General features: G+C 43.9%; 1 protein-coding gene across 2 annotated transcripts in view; it reads right to left on the reverse strand.

Annotated features, from left to right (window-relative positions):
• The window catches only part of LOC126481330 (muscle, skeletal receptor tyrosine protein kinase-like), a 617,768-nt gene that overhangs the window by 24,478 nt on the left and 570,280 nt on the right, over window positions 1-23,010 (reverse strand). For both annotated transcript variants that reach the window (XM_050104999.1, XM_050104998.1), the window contains exons 7-9: window positions 12,573-12,700; window positions 4,230-4,403; window positions 1,980-2,138 (exon numbers count right to left, since the gene is read on the reverse strand). In XM_050104999.1, coding sequence (XP_049960956.1) covers window positions 1,980-2,138; window positions 4,230-4,403; window positions 12,573-12,700 — 461 coding nt within the window. The remainder of the gene's footprint in view (window positions 1-1,979; window positions 2,139-4,229; window positions 4,404-12,572; window positions 12,701-23,010) is intronic.

A 23,010-nucleotide genomic window follows, 5' to 3' on the forward strand; every position in this document is an offset into this window, starting at 1 on the left:
TTCTGTATATTATTCTTGTAAGCAGCTTCGATGCATGAGCTATTAAGCTGATTGTGCGATAATTCTCGCACTTGTTAGCTCTTGCCGTCTTCGGAATTGTGTGGATGATGCTTTTCCGAAAGTCAGATGGTATATCGCCAGACTCATATATTCTACACACCAACGTGAATAGTCGTTTTGTTGCCACTTCCCCCAATGATTTTAGAAATTCTGATGGAATGTTATCAGACTCATATATTCTACACACCAACGTGAATAGTCGTTTTGTTGCCACTTCCCCCAATGATTTTAGAAATTCTGATGGAATGTTATCTATCCCTTCTGCCTTATTTGACGGTAAGTCCTCCAAAGCTCTTTTAAATTCCGATTCTAATACTGGACCCCCTATCTCCTCTAAATCGACTCCTGTTTCTTCTTCTATCACATCAGACAAATCTTCACCCTCATAGAGGCTTTCAATGCATTCTTTCCACCTATCTGCTCTCTCCTCTGCATTTAACAGTGGAATTCCCGTTGCACTTTTAATGTTACCACCGTTGCTTTTAATGTCACCAAAGGTTGTTTTGACTTTCCTATATGCTGAGTCTGTTCTTCCGACAATCATATCTTTTTCGATGTCTTCAAATTTTTCCTGCAGCCATTTCGTCTTAGCTTCCCTGCACTTCCTATTTATTTCATTCCTCAGCGACTTGTATTTCTGTATTCCTGATTTTCCCGGAACATGTTTGTACTTCCTCCTTTCATCAATCAACTGAAGTATTTCTTCTGTTACCCATGGTTTTTTCGCAGCTACCTTCTTTGTACCTATGGTTTCCTTCCCAACTTCTGTGATGGCCCTTTTTAGAGATGTCCATTCCTCTTCAACTGTACTGCCTACTGCGCTATTCCTTATTGCTGTATCTATAGCGTTAGAGAACTTCAAACGTATCTCGTCATTCCTTAGTACTCCCGTATCCCACTTCTTTGCATATTGATTCTTCCTGACTAATGTCTTGAACTTCAGCCTACTCTTCATCACTACTATATTGTGATCTGAGTCTATATCTGCTCCTGGGTACGCCTTACAATCCAGTATCTGATTTCGGAATCTCTGTCTGACCATGATGTAATCTAATTGAAATCTTCCCGTATCTCCCGGCCTTTTCCAAATATACCTCCTCCTCTTGTGATTCTTGAACACGGTATTCGCTATTACTAGCTGAAAGTTGTTACAGAACTCAATTAGTCTTTCTCCTCTTTCATTCCTTGTCCCAAGCCCATATTCTCCTGTAACCTTTTCTTCTACTCCTTCCCCTACAACTGCATTCCAGTCGCCCATGACTATTAAATTTTCGTCCCCCTTTACATACTGCATTACCCTTTCAATATCCTCATACACTTCCTCTATCTGTTCATCTTCAGCTTGCGACGTCGGCATGTATGCCTGAACTATCGTTGTCGGTGTTGGTCTGCTGTCGACTCTGATTAGAACAGCCCAGTCACTGAACTGTTCACAGTAACACACCCTCTGCCCTACCTTCCTATTCATAACGAATATTACACCTGTTATACCATTTTCTGCTGCTGTTGATATTACCCGATACTCATCTGACCAGAAATCCTTGTCTTCCTTCCACTTCACTTCACTGACCCCTACTATATCTAGATTGAGCCTTTGCATTTCCCATTTCAGATTTTCTAGTTTCTCTACCACGTTCAAGCTTCTGACATTCCACGCCCCGACTCGTAGAACGTTATCCTTTCGTTGATTATTCAATCTTTTTCTCATGGTAACCTCCCCCTTGGCAGTCCCCTCCCGGAGATCCGAATGGGGGACTATTCCGGAATCTTTTGCCAATGGAGAGATCATCATGTCGGATTATACGAATTGAATTTTGACTAAGTCTTATTGATGATTTTGTACATTCTTGGTGGATTACTTTAATAATTCCTCAGTGATTTTAATGCTCGTTTAGCAATGAGCAGTTAGCTGTACTGACCTCCTCGTTGGACTGTCCGTAGTAGGGCTGCTTGCCGAGGCTGAAGATCTCCCAAAGGACAACGCCGAAGGACCAGACGTCGGACTCGAGCGTGAAGCGGCCGTACAGCACACTCTCAGGTGCCATCCAGCGCACCGGTAGCATCCGCGACCCGCCCACCTGCAACAGAAGGTGTGGTTTACTAGCGGTGAGGTAATCATTTGTAAAATTTTCATATGACTCAGTACATCCCTATTCTAACAAGGCACAGATTCAATAAGTGACAATTAGCTAGTGTGTTGTGATCGATGAGGAAGCTATTCTGTGTACACTAATGCTCATAAATTAACGATAATTGCAGAATGTGGTGCCACACAACGTGGCACTATACAAAACTGGCGCTAATAGCATAGGCACATAGGGAACACACATGACACAGATCTATAAGTCCACGGTATCGGTGATAAGTTGAGAAAAACGTCCCGAAACACATGTGCTAAAAAACCGCCACTGTTTCCTGCGCTTGTACCCCGCCATCAATATGGGATATGATCACCATGCACACGTACAGAGGCCGCACAACGGATTGGCATACTCTGGATCAGGTGGTCTAACAGCTACTGGGGTATAGCCTCCCATTCTTGCATCAGTGCTCCTGAAGTGTCCAGGGGGTTTGAATACGTGCAGCGATACGTCGACCGAGAGCATCCCAGACGTACTCGATGGGGCTTAGGTCTGGAAAACAGGCAGGCCACTCCATTCTCATGATATCGTCTGTTTCAAGGTACTCCTCCACGACGGCAGCTCGGTGGGGCCGTGCCTTATCAACCATCAGGAGGAAGGTGGGACCCACTGCACCCCTGAAAAGGCGGACATACTGGTGCAAAATGACGTCCCGATACACCTGACCTGTTACAATCCTCTGTCAAAGATATGCAGGGGTGTAGGTGCACCAATCATAATCCCAACCCACACCATCAAACCACGACGTCCATACACGTCCCTTTCGATGACATTAAGGGGTTGCTATCTGGTTCCTGGTTCACGAAACCCGGCGAGAATCACTGTTCAGCCGGCCGGAGTGGCCGTGCGGTTCTAGGCGCTACAGTCTGGAGCCGAGCGACCGCTGCGGTCGCAGGTTCGAATCCTGCCTCGGGGATGGATGTGTGTGATGTGCTTAGGTTAGTTAGGTTTAATTAGTTCTAAATTCTAGGCGACTGATGACCTCAGAAGTTAAGTCGCATAGTGCTCAGAGCCAATCACTGTTCAGGCTATACCTGGACTCGTCCGTGAACATAACCTGGGACCACTGTTCTAATGATGTACTGTGTTCTTGACACCAGGCTTTACGGGCTCTTCTGTGACCAGGGGTTAGTGGAATGCACCTTGCAGGTCTCCGGGCGAATAAACCATGTCAGTTCAGTAGTCTGTAGACTGTGAGTCTGGAGACAACTGTTCCAGTGGCTGCAGTAAGGTCCTGAGCAAGGCTACCTGCAGTACTCCGTGGCCGTCTGCGGGCAATGATGGTGAGACATCGGTCTTCTTGTGGTATTGTACACTGTGGACGTTGTATACTGTAGCGCCTGGACACGTTTCCTGTCTGCTGGAATCGCTGCCATAATCTTGAGATCACACTTCGTGGCACACGGAGGACACGTGCTACGACCTGCTGTATTAGACCAGCCTCCAGTCGCCCTAGTATTCTACCCCTCACAACGTCATCAATATGTGTCTTTGAGCCATTTTCAACACACAGTCACCATTAGCATGTCTGGAAACGTCTGCACACTTACTCGCTGCACCGTAGTCTGACATGCACCAACACACCTTTGCCTAAGTGGACTGCAGCCAGCGCCACCGTGCGACGACCGCAGGTCAAATGCACCGCATGGTCATACCCCGAGGTGATTTAAACCCGCAAACCGCCCACCAGAGCGTTGTTTCACCTACGGCATTATCCTTAATTTATGAGCATGAGTGTATTATTGGTAGCTGTTCTTTGTAGTCAATGTACTATACGAACTGTCAGACTCAGTTTAGAATAATTGGCACCACACACATAAAAGTAGTTTACATAGTTAATGTTCGCATTCAAAACTAGGACAGAGGAGGCTATTATGGATCAGAACACATGGGCAACACTGTAACTGTAAGTTTGAATTACGCGTCCTGTATGATTAGTTTCACACAAGAAACTTTTAAGCTGAGTGAAATGTGCAGGAAGAGATGGAGAACAACATGGAAGTGCTTGATGTTAGCAGTGGTGCTGACCTTGTAGTAGTCGCAGGTGTAGACGTCGCGGCTCATGCCGAAGTCTGCGATCTTGACGCAGAGCCCGGCGCCCACGAGGCAGTTGCGCGCCGCCAGGTCTCGGTGCACGAAGCGCTGCGCCGCCAGGTAGCTCATCCCGTCCGCCACCTGCCGCGCCACCAGCAGCAGGGACTCCTGCGTGAACATGGGTCAGTGCTCAGTTCTGCCGAGCAAACGAGGCTCCATTCTTATTAAAAAAGAGGTGAACACAACGTTGATTTACTTTCCTTTCGTGAAATACAAGGACAATTCATTAATAAAACACACAACCACATACGGCAATGAATACTGATTGATTGTACAACCTTATTAGCCAAGATCGCACATACGAAAACGGATACTAGTTTCGACCGTTTCATGTCATCTTTGCAGCTGAAATATATTGAAAGGGAGAGTCACTAGATAGAATTTGCATTCAACATTAATGGTACGAGGGTCACTCCAAAAGAAATGCACACCATTTTTGTAAAAATACAGTGTTCATTCTGCATTCCCGCTTGTTTTCAAACGTAGTTCAACCTGTTCCCGTGAGTGGCGCCGTCACAGCATGTCTTCAATATGGCTGCTACATCTGACGCTCGTCAGGAGCGACGTGCTGTCATAGAATTCCAGTGCTGCGAAAACGAGACAGTGGGAAACATCCAAAAGAGGTTGAAAAAGGTGTATGGAGATGCTGCTGTGGATCGCAGTACAATTAGTCGGTGGGCAAGCAGGTTACGTGATGAAAGCGGGCACGGCAATATCGAGGATTGTCCTCGCAGCGGCAGGCCTCGTACTGCACACACTCCAGACAATGTGCAGAGAGTTAACGAATTGGTGACTGCTGACAGACGCATCACAATGAACGAATTATCACGCTACGCTGGGATAGGGGAAGGAAGTGTTTGCAGAATACTGAAAGTGTTGGCGTTAAAAAAGGTTTGTGCCAGGTAGGTTCCCAGGAAAAACGGTATGCAGCAAACTTTTGGAACAGTACGAGAATGGTGGAGATGAATTTCTTGGAAGAATTGTTATAGGTGATGAAACATGGCTCCATCGTTTTTCACCAGAGATGAAGAGGCAATCAATGGAGTGGCATCATGCAAATTCACACAAGGAAAAAAATTCAAAATCAGACCTTCTACTGGAAAAGTTATGGCTACGGTGTTTTTCGATTCCGAAGGATTCTTGCTTGTGGACATCATGCCAAGTGGAACCACCATAAATTCTGATGCATATGTGACGACACTGAAGAAACTTCAAGCTTGACTGAGTCGTGTTCGACCACATCGGCAAAAGCAGGATGTTTTGCTGTTGCACGACAACGCACGGTCACATGTCAGTCAAAACACCATGGAAGCGATGGACAACACTGAAACACCCGCCTTACAGTCCTGACCTGGCTCCATGTGACTGTCATCTCTTTGGGAAACTGAAACATTCTTTTCGTGGAACAAGGTTTGAAGGTGATGACTCCTTTGTGCACGCTGCCAAACAGTGGCTCCAATAGGTTGGTCCAGAATTTTACCGTGCGGGGATACAGGCGCTGGTTCCAAGATGGCGTAAGGCAGTTGAGAGAGATGGAAATTATGTTGAGAAATGAAAATATTGTCCCTAAAGGATGTATCTACACACTGTAAGATTTTCAAACATGTAGAATAAAAGATGGATTTAAAAAAAATAGTGTGCATTTCTTTTGGAGTGACCCTCGTATTTGCAAGGATTTAGACAAAATTTTTGAACAGTACGTACCAGGATATTAAAAGTAGTCCCTAAGAGAAGAGGACACTTTGTCAGCTATTACAAGAAAATGAAACGCCTACAGCCGTCCTTATTTATTGTGTAGCTACCAGTTTCGGTGCTTCATTGTGCCATCTTCAGACCTTAGTTGATGCTTAAGTTATTATCACGCTTCATCTATACGCTGCATCAGTGGCCAACATAACTGGTTTACGCAGACTGTCTGTAACTGTTACAGGTAGTCTGCGTGAATCACTTATGTTGGGCACTGATGCAGCGTATATGTGGATCGTGATAACCCCTTTAGCATGAACTAAGGCCTGAAGATGGCGCATTGAAGCGCTGACAATAAATAAGATCTTAGTGAACAGCCGTGGTCCCAAAGACCACCAGCGAAAAGGCTGGACATACAAAAAATCTTGTCAACTGGCTGTTAACAAGCAGCAGTTCGAAACTGACATGCGTCGTTAACAGCCAACTTATCTTAGACATTGCTTTTTATATTCTGATATGTACTGTTCAATAATTCTTTTAAAACGTTTTTGTAAATATCATTAACGCTGAATGCAATTTCTGAATTGTCACCCACCACTTATCTTTCTGATCTGAAGACGACCGTAAATGGTCGAAACTAGTAACCTATTTTTCTATATGCGATCTTGGTTAGTAAATATTTTACAAAATATCAATATTCATTCAGATAACAGATTCCTGTTTCTACTCTGACAATAACAGGTACTGAAAAGATATACAGCATTATTATAAATGACTGAAACGATTTCATAAATTCACTCTAGTTACATTAATTGCTATACTGTCACAAACACTCCACACACATATAGAAAAACTCAAAAAGTTTTATACAGCTGCACATTTCAGATTTCTGTCATGAGAGCGCAGCAGTGAGAAATTAAGCAAGATGGTGACAAGCGACAAGAAAACTTACCATGACCTTGAAAATTACTCATCTCACTCTGCTCTGTCATTCAAAGTCACTTCAGAACAAAGTTAAACGAAGATCCACCAACTGCCAACTCCATATCCGCCGTTTAAAGCGCCAGTATGCCTCTTAAAGAAGAAATCAGTGGGTTTACCAGCAGTGAATGAAAAAACGGGAGCCGGCCGCGGTGGTCTAACGGTTCTAGGCGCTCTGTCCGGAACCGCGCGACTGCTACGGTCGCAGGTTCGAATCCTGCCTCGGGCATGGATGTGTGTGATGTCCTTAGGTTAGTTAAGTTTAAGTAGTTCTCAGTTCTAGGGGATTGATGACCACAGATGTTAACTCCCATAGTGCTCAGAGCCATTTGAACCATTTGAAAAACGGTTGAACGTTTGCGGTCGAGTTTCGTACGTAACACACAGAAATCGACGAACAGAACAAGCAGCTGGGACCGACAGTGTGGACTTCACGTACCAAAAGGATGGTGCTCCACTTCGTCTCCATTACGATGTTCCTGAATTCTTAAATTGGAAATTGACAAGTAACCCCTTGACGGCGAGTCGCGAAAGAGCAGTAATGTTAGCGGCATTCGATGCCCCACATATTGTGTGCCATGCACCCACAATATTGGCTGCTAATGGCATCAGGTGGCGGCACTCTGGGGTTTCCAATGGTGAGCGCGGTTTGAGGGTAAGGAGCGTAACTGAATTGCTTACTCCACGAGTAGTTCACAACAGTGCTGTAGTGCTAGTGGTGTTGGCACAAAGCAGAGCAGTGCAAACGATAAAGGAAAAGCAAACGTTGCTTTATATCGACAACAGTTGCCGAAGTTGACATTTCGTCAGAAATGAACCCAAGGAATTTCTAAGAGTGAGAAACAAGTGGCAGATGCAATATTAGCGTTTCTGCGGATGAGTCAGTGGAATACGTGTTGTCGTATAGGCTCGACTGTGTGTAAAATGTCCATGAGGAATACAAGTGAAAGCGATGCTGAAACATGCGTCGAGCCAAGCATTTCATCATCCTTGTCGGACAGGGAGCCACAGATCCGTTTCCAGTGAAACGTAGTAAAAGGCAATGTTGTCCAAGAAGCGGGTACTAAACATGCGTACGTACCTGGAAGACCATCAGCAGTGTAGTGAAAAAACAATTATGAACAGGTTTTGAATAAGTTCGTAGTAGTATGACCATGTAATGCATAAGAAAAACAACGGACATTCAAGGGAGGACAAGGCGCACTCGTGTTATCGCGTTTCAGTGGTGCTTGATACGATTTCCAGGATGAGCAAGATGGTGACTTTCTACCTTACGCATACCCAATTACACTCAACAAAGATTACACTGATTTGAAGGGAAGCAATGAATGGTTACATTGCTTCAAACAGTGCTATAGAATTGGAAGATATAAGATAGCGACATTTCAAATAAAGCGTGAACTTGACGATGCACAGCAAACTGCAGAATTCGCCCGAAAACTTATATATGATTTAAACAAACTTATCTCCTCGTCCAGTAAGGAATTGGTCCCAACCAATCGGGACCTGAGGAGGTAATGGTTATGAAAGGAACGCGGAAAAACAGAGGTATCTAAATCATGTAACGTTGTTATTCATAGCACGGGAATCACAGTTTAAAACATATTATTGAACTATCTGCTGCTACCCGCCAGGGTAGCTGAGAACGCTATTGCGCTACTTCCTGGACTCGGTTAGGAGCGCCGGCCCCGGCGGACTAACAACGAGGGCCGGTGTGTCATCCAGCCTAGATGTGGTTTTTAGGCGGTTTTCCACATCCTGCTAGATGAATACTGGGCTGGTCCCCACGTTCTGCCTCAGTTGCACGACTCGCAGACGTTTGAAACACGTTCGCACTACACCATGGATTCCACTAGATGCAGACAGTTGGGGTACGCACATTCCATCCCGGGGGGGATATGGGCTGGCAGCACAAAGAGCATCTGGCCACCCCTTAAAATTAACACGCCAGATCCGGTTAACCATGACAGCAGACCCCCGCAAGGCAGGATTAATGCTTGGAAAGAGAGAGAGACTGCACTATCTGCTACTATGCCGTAAAGTATAGCCAGTTTCACTCGGTTAGGCGCGCCGGCCCCGGCGGACTAACGACGAGGGCCGGTGCGTCATCCAGCCTAGATGTGATTTTTAGGCGGTTTTCCACATCCTGCTAGATGAATACTGGGCTGGTCCCCACGTTCTGCCTCAGTTGCACGACTCGCAGACGTTTGAAACACGTTTGCACTACACCATGGATTCCACTAGATGCAGACAGTTGGGGTACGCACATTCCATCCCGGGGGATATGGGCTGGCAACACAAAGAGCATCTGGCCACCCCTTAAAATTAACACGCCAGATCCGGTTAACCATGACAGCAGACCCCGCATGGCAGGATTAATGCTTGGAAAGAGAGAGAGACTGCACTATCTGCTACTATGCCGTAAAGTATAGCCAGTTTCACGATAAGCTCCACGACAGACTGTTCTGCATTCAGTTGCATGCCATCACATTCTATCAGTTCTCATCACCCCTTTATACCAACAAGATTCTATATGGATTTTTTAAGAGTGGATACCTAGCTTAACGCCCTGCAAGGTTTGGAGTTCGCTTTCGATCTTGATAACGCAAATCTTTGTGATCACTGTGGTGCGCCATTTTTCATTCGCCGTGCAAATTAATGGTTTGTTTTGAACATTTCTTGAATGTTGACGATGTCCATTTTGTGAAATGTGGTATATACATCCCAGAGAAGGTTGACCCCTGCACCTCAGGAACACTCATTTTCTGTCGCCCTCCTGATGCATATGATGAGTCATAGCAGCTAATATTTTTTCCTGTTATAATTGTAAACATAACACTTTCAAATGTGACTTGCTAAAGAGTGAACTTGCAATCTCTCACTCAAGGGGTTCCTTGTGAGAAACCTACTGTTTGGTCGTGATAGGGTTGATGATCGGCATTTCAAACAAAGCGAGTTTTTGATGATGCACAACGAAGTTCGGAATCTGCCCGAAAATTTGTAGATCTGTGTGGGGGTTATGTGAAAGATTCAGTGTTTACACCTCCTCTAGCAACAAACCTACCAGAACTGCGGACTCGCATCAACAGTGCTCTTGAGGAGACTGACAGTGACATGCTGAGTCGAAAGTGTGAAGAACATGATTATCCTCTCGATATCTGCACAATAAGTAGGTGGCCACAAATGGAGCACTCGTAATACGTGAGAAGAACATGATATTCGACTTGATATGTGCAGAATCAGTAGGAGGGCACACATGAAGCACATGTAATGTGTCAAAAACGTTTTGAGTTTTTCCATGTGTATATGTAAAATAATATAACAACGGTAGATCTGTGAAATCGCCTCAATCATTTATAATAACCCCGCATTGGATGTCCGATTTATCTTGAATAGCCCAAATAACATTAAAAACCTATTAAGCAAATGATGTTTATTTAGCTACTCGGGGACACTACATACCAGGATTACCTCTTTTGTAACTTTGTTCGTTATGAAGATCTGAACACCACCGCGTCTTTTTTAAGACGCACCCTATATTTTTTATTCTATGATCCACTTTCTCTCCTCAGGACAAGTTCAAAGTCATACCACAGCGGGATTAGCCGAGCGGTCTACGGCGCTACAGTCATGGACTGTGCGGCTGGTCCCGGTGGAGGTTCGAGTCCTCCTTCGGGCATGGGTGTGTGTGTTTGTTCTTAGGATAGTTTAGGTTAAGTAGTGTGTAAGCTTAGGGACTGATGACCTTAGCAGTTAAGTCCCATTAGATTACACACACATTAATAATGGTCCCTACCGCCATTGGATAAGCAGCTGCCAGCAGCAAGTCGTACACTCTTAGCTCACTTATTCGGTACATAGTTTAATTCTTAATTTCTTTGCGTGTTTTTGGGTACTTGCATAGTTTAATTCATAAATTTCGGGCGCATTATAGTATTTGTTAGTTGTAGCATCGCGTTTTAGTACCTGAATAGTGTAAATTCGCGTAGTCGTCTGTCTTCTATTTTTGTTTTGAACGGCCAGTGTCGGTTGGACACAGCCAGTGTGCTCCCTGCCGCCGCTGGATAAGCAGTTGCCAGCAGCAAGTCGTATACTCTTAGCTCACTTATTTGGTACATAGTTTAATTCTTAATTTCTTTGCGTGTTTTTGGGTACTTGCATTGTTTAACTCATAACTTTCGGGCGTATTATAGTATTTGAGAGTTGTAGCATCGCGTTTTAGTATCTGAATAGAGGAAAATCACGTAGTCTCCTTCTGCCGCCGAGTAGTGTGTCAGCAGTGCGCAAGTAGCAGCAAGTGGCTTATTTAGCGTTCATATAAGTGTAGTAGTCAAGTTGAAAATTTGTTTGAGTGTTCTTAGCGCACTTGTTTAGTTAAATCCGTCAAATCATTGTGTAGTTTCGTAATTAGCAGGGGCAGATTTGCATTTTAATATCTGTGACGTGTAAAGTCGCGTTGTGGTCTATCATTTGTTCATTTCTTTCAAATAGTCTTTGTACGTTACAGTCAGTACAGTTAGCCTTCTGCCGCCGAGCAGTGTGTCAGCAGCGCGCAAGTAGCAGCATTACTGCATTTACTAGGCAATCTTGTATTTTAATAACCGTTTAAATTTTGTGTCGAATTGTTTGTGCTCTCTGTAGATTAGTTCAGACCTTCTTTGCGCAACAGTATTTAGCATGGATAGGGACTTCTACTGCTGTGTTCGGATGCGGGCTGAGTTGGCATCCCTTCGCTCCCAGCTTTAGGCAGTGTTGGCTTTGGTCACACAGCTTGAGGCTGTTTCCAATGGGCATCACTGTGGAGGTCTGGACGGGGGTTTCTCGCGGACGGCCAGCTCGTCCCACGCATCCCCCGTTCGGACTTTGGCTGTGGCTGCCGGGGATACTGCCCACATTGAGGCTGACCCCTCACCCGTGGTAGAGTGGGAGGCCATCTCGAGCTGTGGCAGGGGGCGAAAGACATTCTGGAGGGCTGAACGGAGGTCCTCTCCAGTTTGTCTGACGAACCGGTTTCAGGCTCTGTCTCCGGCTGGTGGAGAAGAGATGGCTATGAGAAGACGTCAGCCAATTGCTCGCTGACTTACCGCTCTCCAGGACGACAACGCAACAGTAGCGGCCCCTATGAGGTCATAAGCACCGTGGTTGACTGACGACGCCCCAGTTGAATAGTAGCTTCAAGACTAGCTACTTGGATAGAAGCGTCAACGCTAATTACTTCGCTTGTACACTCTATGTAGCACAGACTTGGAATTGTTTATACTGAAGAAGTTTTATTGTTTCGTATGTCGCCCTTTGCTTGCGACACAACTGTGTAACTGCAAAAGTTAAGTTCTGTAATTTACTTTTGTAATAAAACTCATTAATATGATTTGTTTGAATGTTTTTCCAGCGAACTGAGTAAACAGGGTTCCTAGACACCACAAGTTTCAGAACAAGTCAAGAGTCTGTAATGAAATAGGTGATACAAAAGTCAAGAATATAAACCGTACATTGCTATTGACTAGCAGTAGCAGAGGCTGGTGCAAGTGATACGAGACGGGATGCGAGACTGGAACTGTTAGCTGTTTGTCGGATGTTGGTAAGGAGGTTAGCTGAGCTGACAGCACTCACCTTGTTGAGTGGCGGCAGTCCTGGCAGCGGCCGCCAGAGCGCTCTGCTGTTGGCACGCAGCACCTCTGCCAGGTCTCCGTGAGCCATGAACTCGAACACCATCCACGGGCTCGCACCGGGTCCGTCTCCTGAGGCAAAAACGAAGCGCCACAGTTATAATCACTAATATTATCTCTGTAATTAGTTCTATCATGTTCGCTGAGCATTTGTCTACTAAAAGAGCGACCCTGGCGGTCTAAGAATACATATCAGAATAATAACGTATTATGAGGGCCGCACAAGTTCGAAACGTCATGAGATACATTACGTTCAGAAGATAGTCCACCCCGATAGCTGAGTGGTCAGCGTGACGGATTGCAGTTCTACGGGCCCGGGTTTGATTCCCGGCTGGGTCGGGGATTTTCCCCGCTCAGGGACTGTGTGTTGTGTTGTCTTCATCATAATTTCATCCCCAGCTGGCGCGCAGGTCGCCCTATGTGGCGTCGAATGTAATGGGACCTGCACCAAGGGGGCCGGACCTGCCCGTAAGGGGTCTCCCGGCCAATGACGCCAAACGCTCATTCCAATTTCCATTCAGGAGACGACTCGTTGCCTCTCAGTACTAAAAATAAAAGAGTAACTCCAGAAACCACAAGCGGCGCAGAATGGAGGGTTCTCTCCCTAGATACCTGCTGTGCGGCCACATTAAATAACAAATTGTAAGTGGAAATAAACAAGCTTATTTCTCTGAACTCCACAACCTCTTTCTCCAAACGACACATTACTCTAGACTTCAACGAAGCAGTGGAAACATGTAGAGGAACTTCATTTTCTAATACAGTAATTCACATGTACACGTCGTCATCATCTCGTTTCACTCATTTTCTATGTGCGCTGCAGAAATGAGTCATATCATATGATCCTGCTAGATAGCAGCGCGGACCCGTGTCCTAGGGGTAGCATATTTGACTAGTAATCTGAATGTCCCACGTCGTGGACAGGAACCCAGCCACTGCTTAAATTTTGAATCAAAATCATCAGCAATGACATCCGAAGACTTCCGCTTCACCCTCATGCTCGAACGCCCATCGAAAGAGCGGACAGAGTTTCAGGGCACTCACTTTGCCCTTTGGATCGGAAACTGCCCCTAAAAAGGGAAAAAAACCGGCAATGATCAAAGGCATGAGGATGTAGAAGGGAACGGAAACCACTGCAGTAAAGACATGTACTGTGTATCTACAGGACATGTGGCCTGTAACTGAAAAAGGATGATTTCTCCATAGGCGAAAGATTCTATATTAGTCCCCCACTCGGACCTGAGAAAAAATTAAAAGAGAAAAAGATCAAACAACGCTCGAAAAGGTAATATACTATGAATTAGAACGTAGAGTGTCAGAAGAATGAAAGTGATAGCCAGCCTATAAAATCTGAGAAAGGAATACGAGGGCTGTCCAGAAAGTAAGTTCCGATCTGTCGCGAAATGGAAACCACAGAGTAAACCAGAAAGGTTTTATTTGCAACAGTTAGTTACATCTTTCACTTACTTCTCTACATAGTCGCCCCTCCAACTTCGAGTTTTGTCGTCATGTTGTATCAACTTCCCAATATCCTCAAAATAGAAAGCAGCCGCCTGTGCTTTCGGCCAGTTCTCTGCACAGGTCTGCAACTCGTTGTTAATTATTTCACATCAGTATGTGCAATACTCAGAGGAACTATAAGAATGGACGACCACGAACGAAGTGCTCGGATTAAAGAGGGTGTAAGACCGGGATGCAGTATTCTGTACAATATAAACGTTGAAAATGCACTGATGGAATTAAAAGCCTGTTCTAGAGGGAAGCAAAAATCACAGTGAAAGAATATCAATGATAAGACTCGCTATTGACATTTCTATCAGTGAAAGAAAAGAAGAACTCAGGACCTGTTGAATGGAATGCGAGTAAACAGAACAAAGGCGACAATAATGACAGTAGCAGAAAAAAAATAATAAACGTAACATCGAAATTGGTGGCAAGGAAGTGAAGAAATTGTACTACCGTTAAAGCAAGATAACACGTGATAGACGATGCAAGGAGGACGCCAAGAAAGAACCAAACCAGGCAGAGGACATTCCTGGCCAAAAGAAGTTTTATGTGAGGAAGAAATTTCTCAGACTGTAACTTTGCAGCAAGTAATTTTTTTGCAGTGAATCGTGGACGGGGAAAAACAGCAAGAGAAGAGAATCGAAGCGTTTGAGATGATATTCTACGGAAGAACGTTGAAAATCAGGTGTACTGATAAGGAACGAGGAGGTTCCAAAGAAGCTACAAAGAGAGAAGCACATGGAAACTTCTGACAAGAAGAAGGGATTGAATGATAGGACATTTGTTAAGACATTAGAAAAATACCTCCTTGGTACTAGAGGGAGCTGTAGAGGGTAAAAATCTGTAGGGGAAGACAGAGAGTGGAATACATCCAACAAGTAGATGAAGATGTTGGGTTCAAGTACGACTGTGAGATGAACAGGCTGGCTCATGAGAGGAATTCTTGGCGGAACGAATTAAAAAATCATGTCAGAATACAGACGACTAAAAAACAGAGCGAGAGTCAGGAAATCATCGTGGAGAATGGACTGATATTCTATCACTGGGGTACTATTAGGTTTTTGCACCTCATTCAAATTATCTAATCTTAAAACGATTTCACCTGGTCCGAAACGGATCCGCGTATGACCTTTGACCTCGCAGTGATCAAACTCACTTATGGAATAGGATGTAGGAAACGGATGCTGGTACTGTTCATACCCTCTGCCACACACGTACGGCGTCTTACAGATTACAGACACGCAGGTTGTGCGATGTGAAACTGGCCAAGAGATTATTTTATGCAGCTTAGGGTAGGCACCCAGCTTGCATCACCTGCGACTGGTGTAGATTATGCAAGTAGGGTTGCCCATAGGTGCATTAAATATTTTCTGAGAAACGTCCAGCCACATTAATGTGATCACCTGTCAAACGCCGGAATGCTGCGGGCCGCTGCGAGATGTGGTGGAAGAGAGTCAGTTTATTTATTTATCGTATGATGATACAGATCTTGGATCAAATACATAATTTTAAGAGTATACAGTGTAAGAAATGACAAGCAAAATACATGTACACAATCAAATGTTCTAAGTATTATGCTAAATTATCTACACATTACACAAGTTCTTAGATTTCTAAGTCCAATCTATTGATCAAGTTGAGCCCTTCAGGTGATGCATGGTGGATGTCATTTATTGATCCCCCAAAGTTTAACGAGTTCCTTTTAGCACTCATGTGGATGTCCTCACACTTTTCGTTATTTAGGGTCAACTTCCACTTTTCGCACCATTCAGATATCTTTTCTAAATAGTTTTGCAGTTTGTTTTGATCTTCTAATGACTTTATTAGTCGATAAACGACAGCGTCATCTGCAAACAACCGAAGACGGCTGCTCAGATTGTCCCCCAAATCGTTTATGTAGATAAGGAACAGCAAATGGCCTATAACACTACCTTGAGGAACGCCAGAAATCACTTCTGCTTTACTTGACGACTTTCCGTCAATTACTCCGAATTGTGACCTCTCTCACAGGAAATCACAAATCCAGACACATAACTGAGACGATATTCCATAAGCACGCAATTTCAGTACAAGCCGCTTGTGTGGCACAGTGTCAAAAGCCTTCTGGAAATCCAGAAATACGGAATCGATCTGAAATCCCTTGTCAATAGCATTCAGCACTTCATGTGAATAAGGAGCTGGTTGTGTTTCACAGGAACGATGCTTTCTAACCCATGCTGACTGTGTGTTTTGAGATCTTCAGATGAAGACGTCTGCAATGTACCTTCCTCTTCATCTGCGCCTAGCCACTGCAACCGACATGCATTTGAACTTGCTGTATACACTTAAATGCCAAAGAAACTGGTATAGGCATGCGTATTCAAATACAATGTAAACAGGCAGAAGAAGGCGTTGGTGTCGGCAACGCCTCCATCAGACAATAAGTGTTTGGCGCATTTGTTAGACAGGTTACTGCTGCTACAATGTTAGGTTATCAAGATTTAAGTGGCTCTGAACGTCGTGTTGTAGTCGGCACACGAGCGATGGGACACAACATCTCCGAGGAACGATGAAGTGGGGATTTCCCCGTACGATCATTTCACGAGTGTACCGTGAATATCAGCAATCCGGTAAAACATCATGCTGTATGCGACTTTTTCTGCTCCAAAACTGTAAGGCAATAACTGCTGTTGATGTCTTCAGTACACTCTTAGAACACTGTATCTATTGGTTTTATTGTTGTTCCAAGCCTACTGTGTACTGATGGTTCCATGAATCAGGCAGAGTCATGATCCGGTGAGAAAATGAAATCGATTACGATTCGAGATAGCTAAACACAGCACTGGATATTCTTTTCTTGGCCTTTTTGGTCAACGGTCAGTAATGGCGACCACCATGTGATTAATTGTTTGCAGGGCAGCTCCACAGTTACAATCTGGAGATGTTGCCCAGCCCCATTTGTGCTTTAGATATCCGTAGTTCCCTTGTCCTGTTCGGATGCGGTTGATGGCTCTCCACTGGCGACTGGGGAGTGTGAAACCTGGAACTCGCATGGAAGGCTTTTCAACCAGATGAACGTTGAACACTGACGATTCTTCCGACTGACTTCTCCATACTTCGTTGATATTAAAGTCGGAGGCTTCAAGATGTCGTGCAGTTCGCCAAGGTAGTTTTCTTGACTTCAGACGCTGATGTTCTGCTATTAATATATCGCTGTGTACGGGTAGCTGGGGGTTCTTCTGAATGTTTCTCCAGGTCTTCAGGAGAGCCTCTGATCTTCGTATAGCAGGAGGTTGGATGTTACCTAAAACTGGTAGCCATGCAGTTTGAGAGTCAATGATGTTCTGGAGGGTACCGACAGCGACGTGGAGCCACAGAGATTCCACCGCAGTGACCACTGTGTTAGGTTTCTCAGTTGGGGATTCATGACGCGAACAGACCGATAGAGTTTGCCTCACAGATCCTCGATTAGGTTTAAATCCAGGTGTTTGGTGACCACGTAATGTAAGCTTATCAGTCCGTCGCTGACATAGAAGCCTGCAAACATCCTTTCCTTCCCGTCTGTGCAAGCTGCGCAGTGACTAGAGTACATGTAAAGCTTACTGGGACAGGGTAAATGCTAGTTACAATGAAGTCGATAATTCTATCGTAATATTGGCATTTTGATTTGATATTTCCCACAACTGACAAAATTTACAAAAAAAAGGTGAATCTCTTTGTCCACCCACACACACCTGAGAATGGCACATTACAATTTGCAATTACGCGCCCCTATTACCGGCAGCTGCGTTGATAAATACTCGGCACCTCGCAAGGATAACTTCTAGATCGAGAATATTAGGTAAGTTGATGGAAGTGGTTAGGCGTTGGTGAAAATGTCGCTTCTGAGCACACAAAGAGCTCTAACCGCAGATCTCTGGACGGAACACGCGTTGGTGCAATGCTGCGATACAGACCGTATGCATGTAATGCATGTATCATCGCTAACGGAGGACATTTTGAACATTTCCTGTAACAAAGTGTTTGAAGTCACGCTGGTACGTTCTGTTGCTGTGTGTTTCCATTCCACGATTAACGTGATTTGAAGAGAAGTAATAAAATGAGCTCTAACATGGAAAGTAAGCGTGTCCGCACACATGTCCACATAACATATTTTCTTTCTTTGTGTTTGAGGAATGTTTCCTGAAAGTTTGGCCGTACCTTTTAGTAACACCCTGTGTAACCTCCATTGCCGCCACCTGCCGTTGTGAGTGTTTATTGCACGTTGCCATCGAACATTCGCGTTGGTCACTGGTGACTGGACCGTGTATTTTGCACACCCTGTAGATGTACCGTACTGGAGCAGCTCCTTTTCAGTTCCCCAGACTGTCAAACAGTGAAGCACGATATGGGGGAAACGCAATACGGGGCTGTGTGGGGGGGGGGGGGGGGGGGAAGGGGCGAAGGTGGGGGGGGGGGGGGGGTACTCAACTGTTTGCCGAAACTGTTTGTGCCGACTGCGCCCGCAGGTCTGCAGAACTGCCCATTTCACGAACGTGCCCCCAGCAGCGGCGGCGGGATTAGCTGGCGGCGACCACCGCGGCCTCCCTTCCTATCTGTAATTACTCCGCCATCTTAATTACCTACCGACCTGGGCGATGAGGGCAGCAGCCGACAATACCTCACCCTAACCACCGAGCCTTCACGTGCGCTCCCAGGTCGGCTGGCAGTCTACCGCGGAAAATTGCTCGCTAGCATTTATCGCTCGTGCTGAGTCCGTCTTAGGCGCCTGCTAAGTTTGTGACGCGTTATGATGGAAGTTGAGAAGCTAATTTCGGAGTTTCCCTGCAACAGACGGGGCTGAGAAAGAGCAAAGGGTGCTGCGCTCACTGTGTGCAGACTGCAGCGCCATTCAGCCGACCAACAGGCAAGCAGCTCACGGTATCGCAAACTGTGCTTGCCAGTAACAACAGGGACTTGTCGTCAACCGCATACGACAAAGAAACTTTTTCAAAAATTTATTCAGGAAATAATTACAGCTGCTCTTACCTTTGTAATAACATATGTACATTTATAAGAGTGGAAGACCAAGAACGTAGTGCTCGGATTAGAAGGGTATAGTCTTTCGGCCCTACTGTTCAATTTATGTACTGAAGAAGCAATGACGGAAATAAAAGAATCGTTCAAGAGTGGGATTATTACTCAGGGTGAAATAATATCAAAGATAAGATACGCTGATGACATTGCTATCCTCGCTGAAAGTGAGGAAGTATTGCAGGATCTGCTGAATGAAACGTACGGGATAATAAGTACAGAACATGGATTTAGAAAGGCAAAAGTAGTGAGAAGTATCAGAAATGATAACAGCGAGAAACTTAAGATTACGATTGATGTTCAGGAAGTAGATGAAGTTAAGGGGAGTCGGTTGGTTCTATCTCGGCCATGTTAAATTATATGAATTTAGGAAATTTTTCTTCCTAACCAATTGACATATTTTTTGTTGTTGTGGTCCTTATATCTTTATCTTCATTTTAAACTGATAAGTCTTAAAAATAATAAAAACTTATATTAAAAAAATATTTTTTAATGTAGCCATAAAAACTGCAATTTTCTTAGTTTAATTAAATTTATACCATAGTTTTTAAAAGATATTCATATTTCCGCAGTTTAAATCAACAAATAACAAATAAGGAACAATTTTAAAAAATCATCTTGATAACATTAATAGAAGCCAAGAAAAATGTTCCCAACCATTGAAAAACACAGTTGTCGGGCAAACGCAAATAAAGATAAGACTATTAAACAATGATTTCATTCTTACATTACTACATTACAGCTTCATATGAAGGTCTATCTGGATCTTCTAGTTCTTTAAACTGGTCCTCAATCTTTCTTCTTGCTTGCTGTGTGGCCTGGCGACACTTTTTCTCAATTTGTGTGACAGCTTTGTCCGCTTTTTTAATCAGAAGTTCGTCGTCCTTTTTCAAACATTTGTCACAGTTCTTGCCTGGATATATGCCTGGATGGCTCAAAATTTTATACTTTGCTAAATTTCCTTCATTGAAGCTTGTAATAGCTTCGTACACTCCCAACTCAAATGTAGACATCAAAATAAAACTGCTTTTGGTAGCCGCGACCATACAACATTATTGAACGACTCTGACTGATTTTGCGTTCCACTATGTAGGCACTTACGCAAGAGGTCAGGATGGACCAAGTCTCTAAATATTGGTTTTATTTGTTTCATGACAGCGAAAGCAAGATGAGTGTGGTCATTGTGGTCATAAGGCTCATTTTTCTCATGGGCTTTTCGGAATTTGTACCAGCTTGTCTCATCTTTGGGGCATAGTCTGTTGGTAGCCGTCAAATGAAAAAATTCTGCCCAGACCTTCACGTCCTTTAGAGTTTTTGTAGCATTCGCTCTTATAGCTAGGCCATAATGTAGTTGTATTTGATTTATAGCCTCACCAGTAAGGCAGCCACGACCCCCGATGGTTTTGTCGTCGGAAAGTTTTGTTTCCCCAAGTTTCTATTTCCTGAGGCGACTACCCATCCGCTTCTGGACGTGACCGCAACATTCCAATTTCTCAATTGAGAAGTCGGGACCATATGGCTTGGTCTCACAAACCTTAGGGTAAGAAGCATTGTCCCTGTCTCGTAAATAATATTTCTACCGCACTCCGTATTTCAGCAGCGATTCTTGGAACACTTCCACAACTCCTTTTACCTCCATTCCTCCACTTACTCCAGAGTAGTTAGCTAGGCAATCAGCATAATGATTGTTGGTCATTCTATTTTCGCATCTGCAATACTTGGATAAAATTTTAACATCAGTTACCTTGCCTGTGTTTTCTGCTATTGCAGATACAATTCCATTGAGTGAAGTGTGGCCCCTACGTTGCCACGATCCGTCAAATATTGCTGTCAAGTCTCTATTACCATCATTTTCACCGACACTTTCTCCAACAGCAGCCTTCATACTCTCTTCACAGACCTCTTTTGCACCATCTCGAAGCATCTTATTGTAATATTTGAAAGCTGTCGGAGTCGGTAAGTTCATTACACCGAAGAAAGTTTCGCCGCTTCTTCACCTTTTCCAATACATCGGAATGCGTAAGCTAATCGAACATTCACTTCTCATTGTTTAGAGTCTGGTAAGCATGGAGAATTAGTAGTGGACACTTCAAGAGAACAGTCACTGCACTTTATTACTACCGTTACTTTAAGCCTAGCCTGGTCCCAGTAGAGACGGTAAGGGATCCTTTACATTTTACGCACACCGCAAATTGGCTAACTAGGCTACCTAAACTGTTGATATTAACAATATCATAGCAACCTCCTTCTTTTCCATATATCTCATATTTAGCCCAGTTACGGGTAAGCTTCTTAGAAGAAGAGCCTGTTTTAGAAGCACAAGCAGCTTCAGTACTATTACTAGCCCTAGGCTCACTTTCACAATGAACTTCCACTTCAGGTTCACCACGATGCAAAAACTGTTTTTGGTTACATCTCCCCCCGCTGAACTCACGTTTTCTTTTCTTATTTCGTATTCGCGGCATTTTTACATAATATAAACTTATTTGCTGAGATCTAAACACTGAAATACGAATATCGTAAACAAAATTCACTTTCAAGCACCACAAAGAAAGAACTGAAAACAGCAAAGTAAACTGGCAGCTGTTTTCATCATTGTTGCCATTAGTATTTCATCAGTATCACCAACTAAGCTTTCAAACAGCTGTACTATCACAAGTAGTCACTAGCGAGTAAAAAGAAGGTTGAGTTCATGAAAGGTGTGCGTTGCAGGGCTTTACTAAAACGCTTGTAAAACGGAAACCACTCAATTAACAAATTTGGTATCAATTTAAACCCAAATATATGCGTAACAAAAAAGTGCAAAAACTTAAAAAAAAATTTTGAACCAAACAACCATCCGACTCCCCTTAAGGAATTCTACTACCTAGGTAGCAAAATTACCAACCACGGACGGAGCCAGGACACAAAAACAGGCCAGCTCCTGCATAAAAAGCATTGCTGATCAAGAGAAGTCTACTAGCATTAAACGTAAGTCTTAATTTGGGGAAGACATTTCTGAGAACGTGCATCAGGAGCACAGTAGAGAATCGAAGCATTTTAAATGTAGTGTTACAGAAGAATGTTGAAAATTAGGTGGACTGATAAGACAATGAATGAAGCCGTTCTCCGCAGAATCGGCGAGGAAAGGAATACATGCAAAACACTGATAAGCAGAAGGCACAGTGTGATAGGACATTTGTTATGATATCACGGAATAACTTCCATGGTACTAGAGGGAGCTGTAGAGGGTAAAAACTATAGAGGAAGACATGGATTGCAATACATGAAGCAAATAACTGAGGGCGTACGTTGCAAGTACTGCTATGAGATGAAGAGGTTGGTACATGAGAGAAATTCGAGGAAGTCTTCATCAAACCTGCCAGAAGACTGATGGAATAAAATGTACATTTATTTAAACAAAAGCATAATGTGACTACAATTCTTTTGAGTGTCACGCCGCGTCATCACAAAACACTACAAAACGACGTTACTCCAGTTAGTTGCCCTGAAGAATAGCTCTGCAAAGAGGTCGAAACCTCGGTTTGGTAGTAGTTGTTAGTTTTCTTAATGACTGTCTGCTGTAGTGTGTTATTGTTAAACAATATTTAAAATACTATACTTTACAAGAGAGTAAATAACAAGGGCGTCTCCGGCCTAGCAGTTTATGTCTGTTACAATAGAGATGCAGCATGGCTAATTTAAATCTCTGACATCATTTATACTTTAGCTCGCCGACTTAGATCTAGTAGGGCAAGACAAAAGTAAACATCATCGTCTTTTTAACCATTATACTGCCAAGACGCGAATATTTGTTATCCGCTTGTAACTTACTATTTTAAACA

This window comes from Schistocerca serialis, chromosome 5 (genome assembly GCF_023864345.2).
Source record: "Schistocerca serialis cubense isolate TAMUIC-IGC-003099 chromosome 5, iqSchSeri2.2, whole genome shotgun sequence".
NCBI classification, from domain to species: Eukaryota; Metazoa; Arthropoda; class Insecta; order Orthoptera; family Acrididae; genus Schistocerca; species Schistocerca serialis.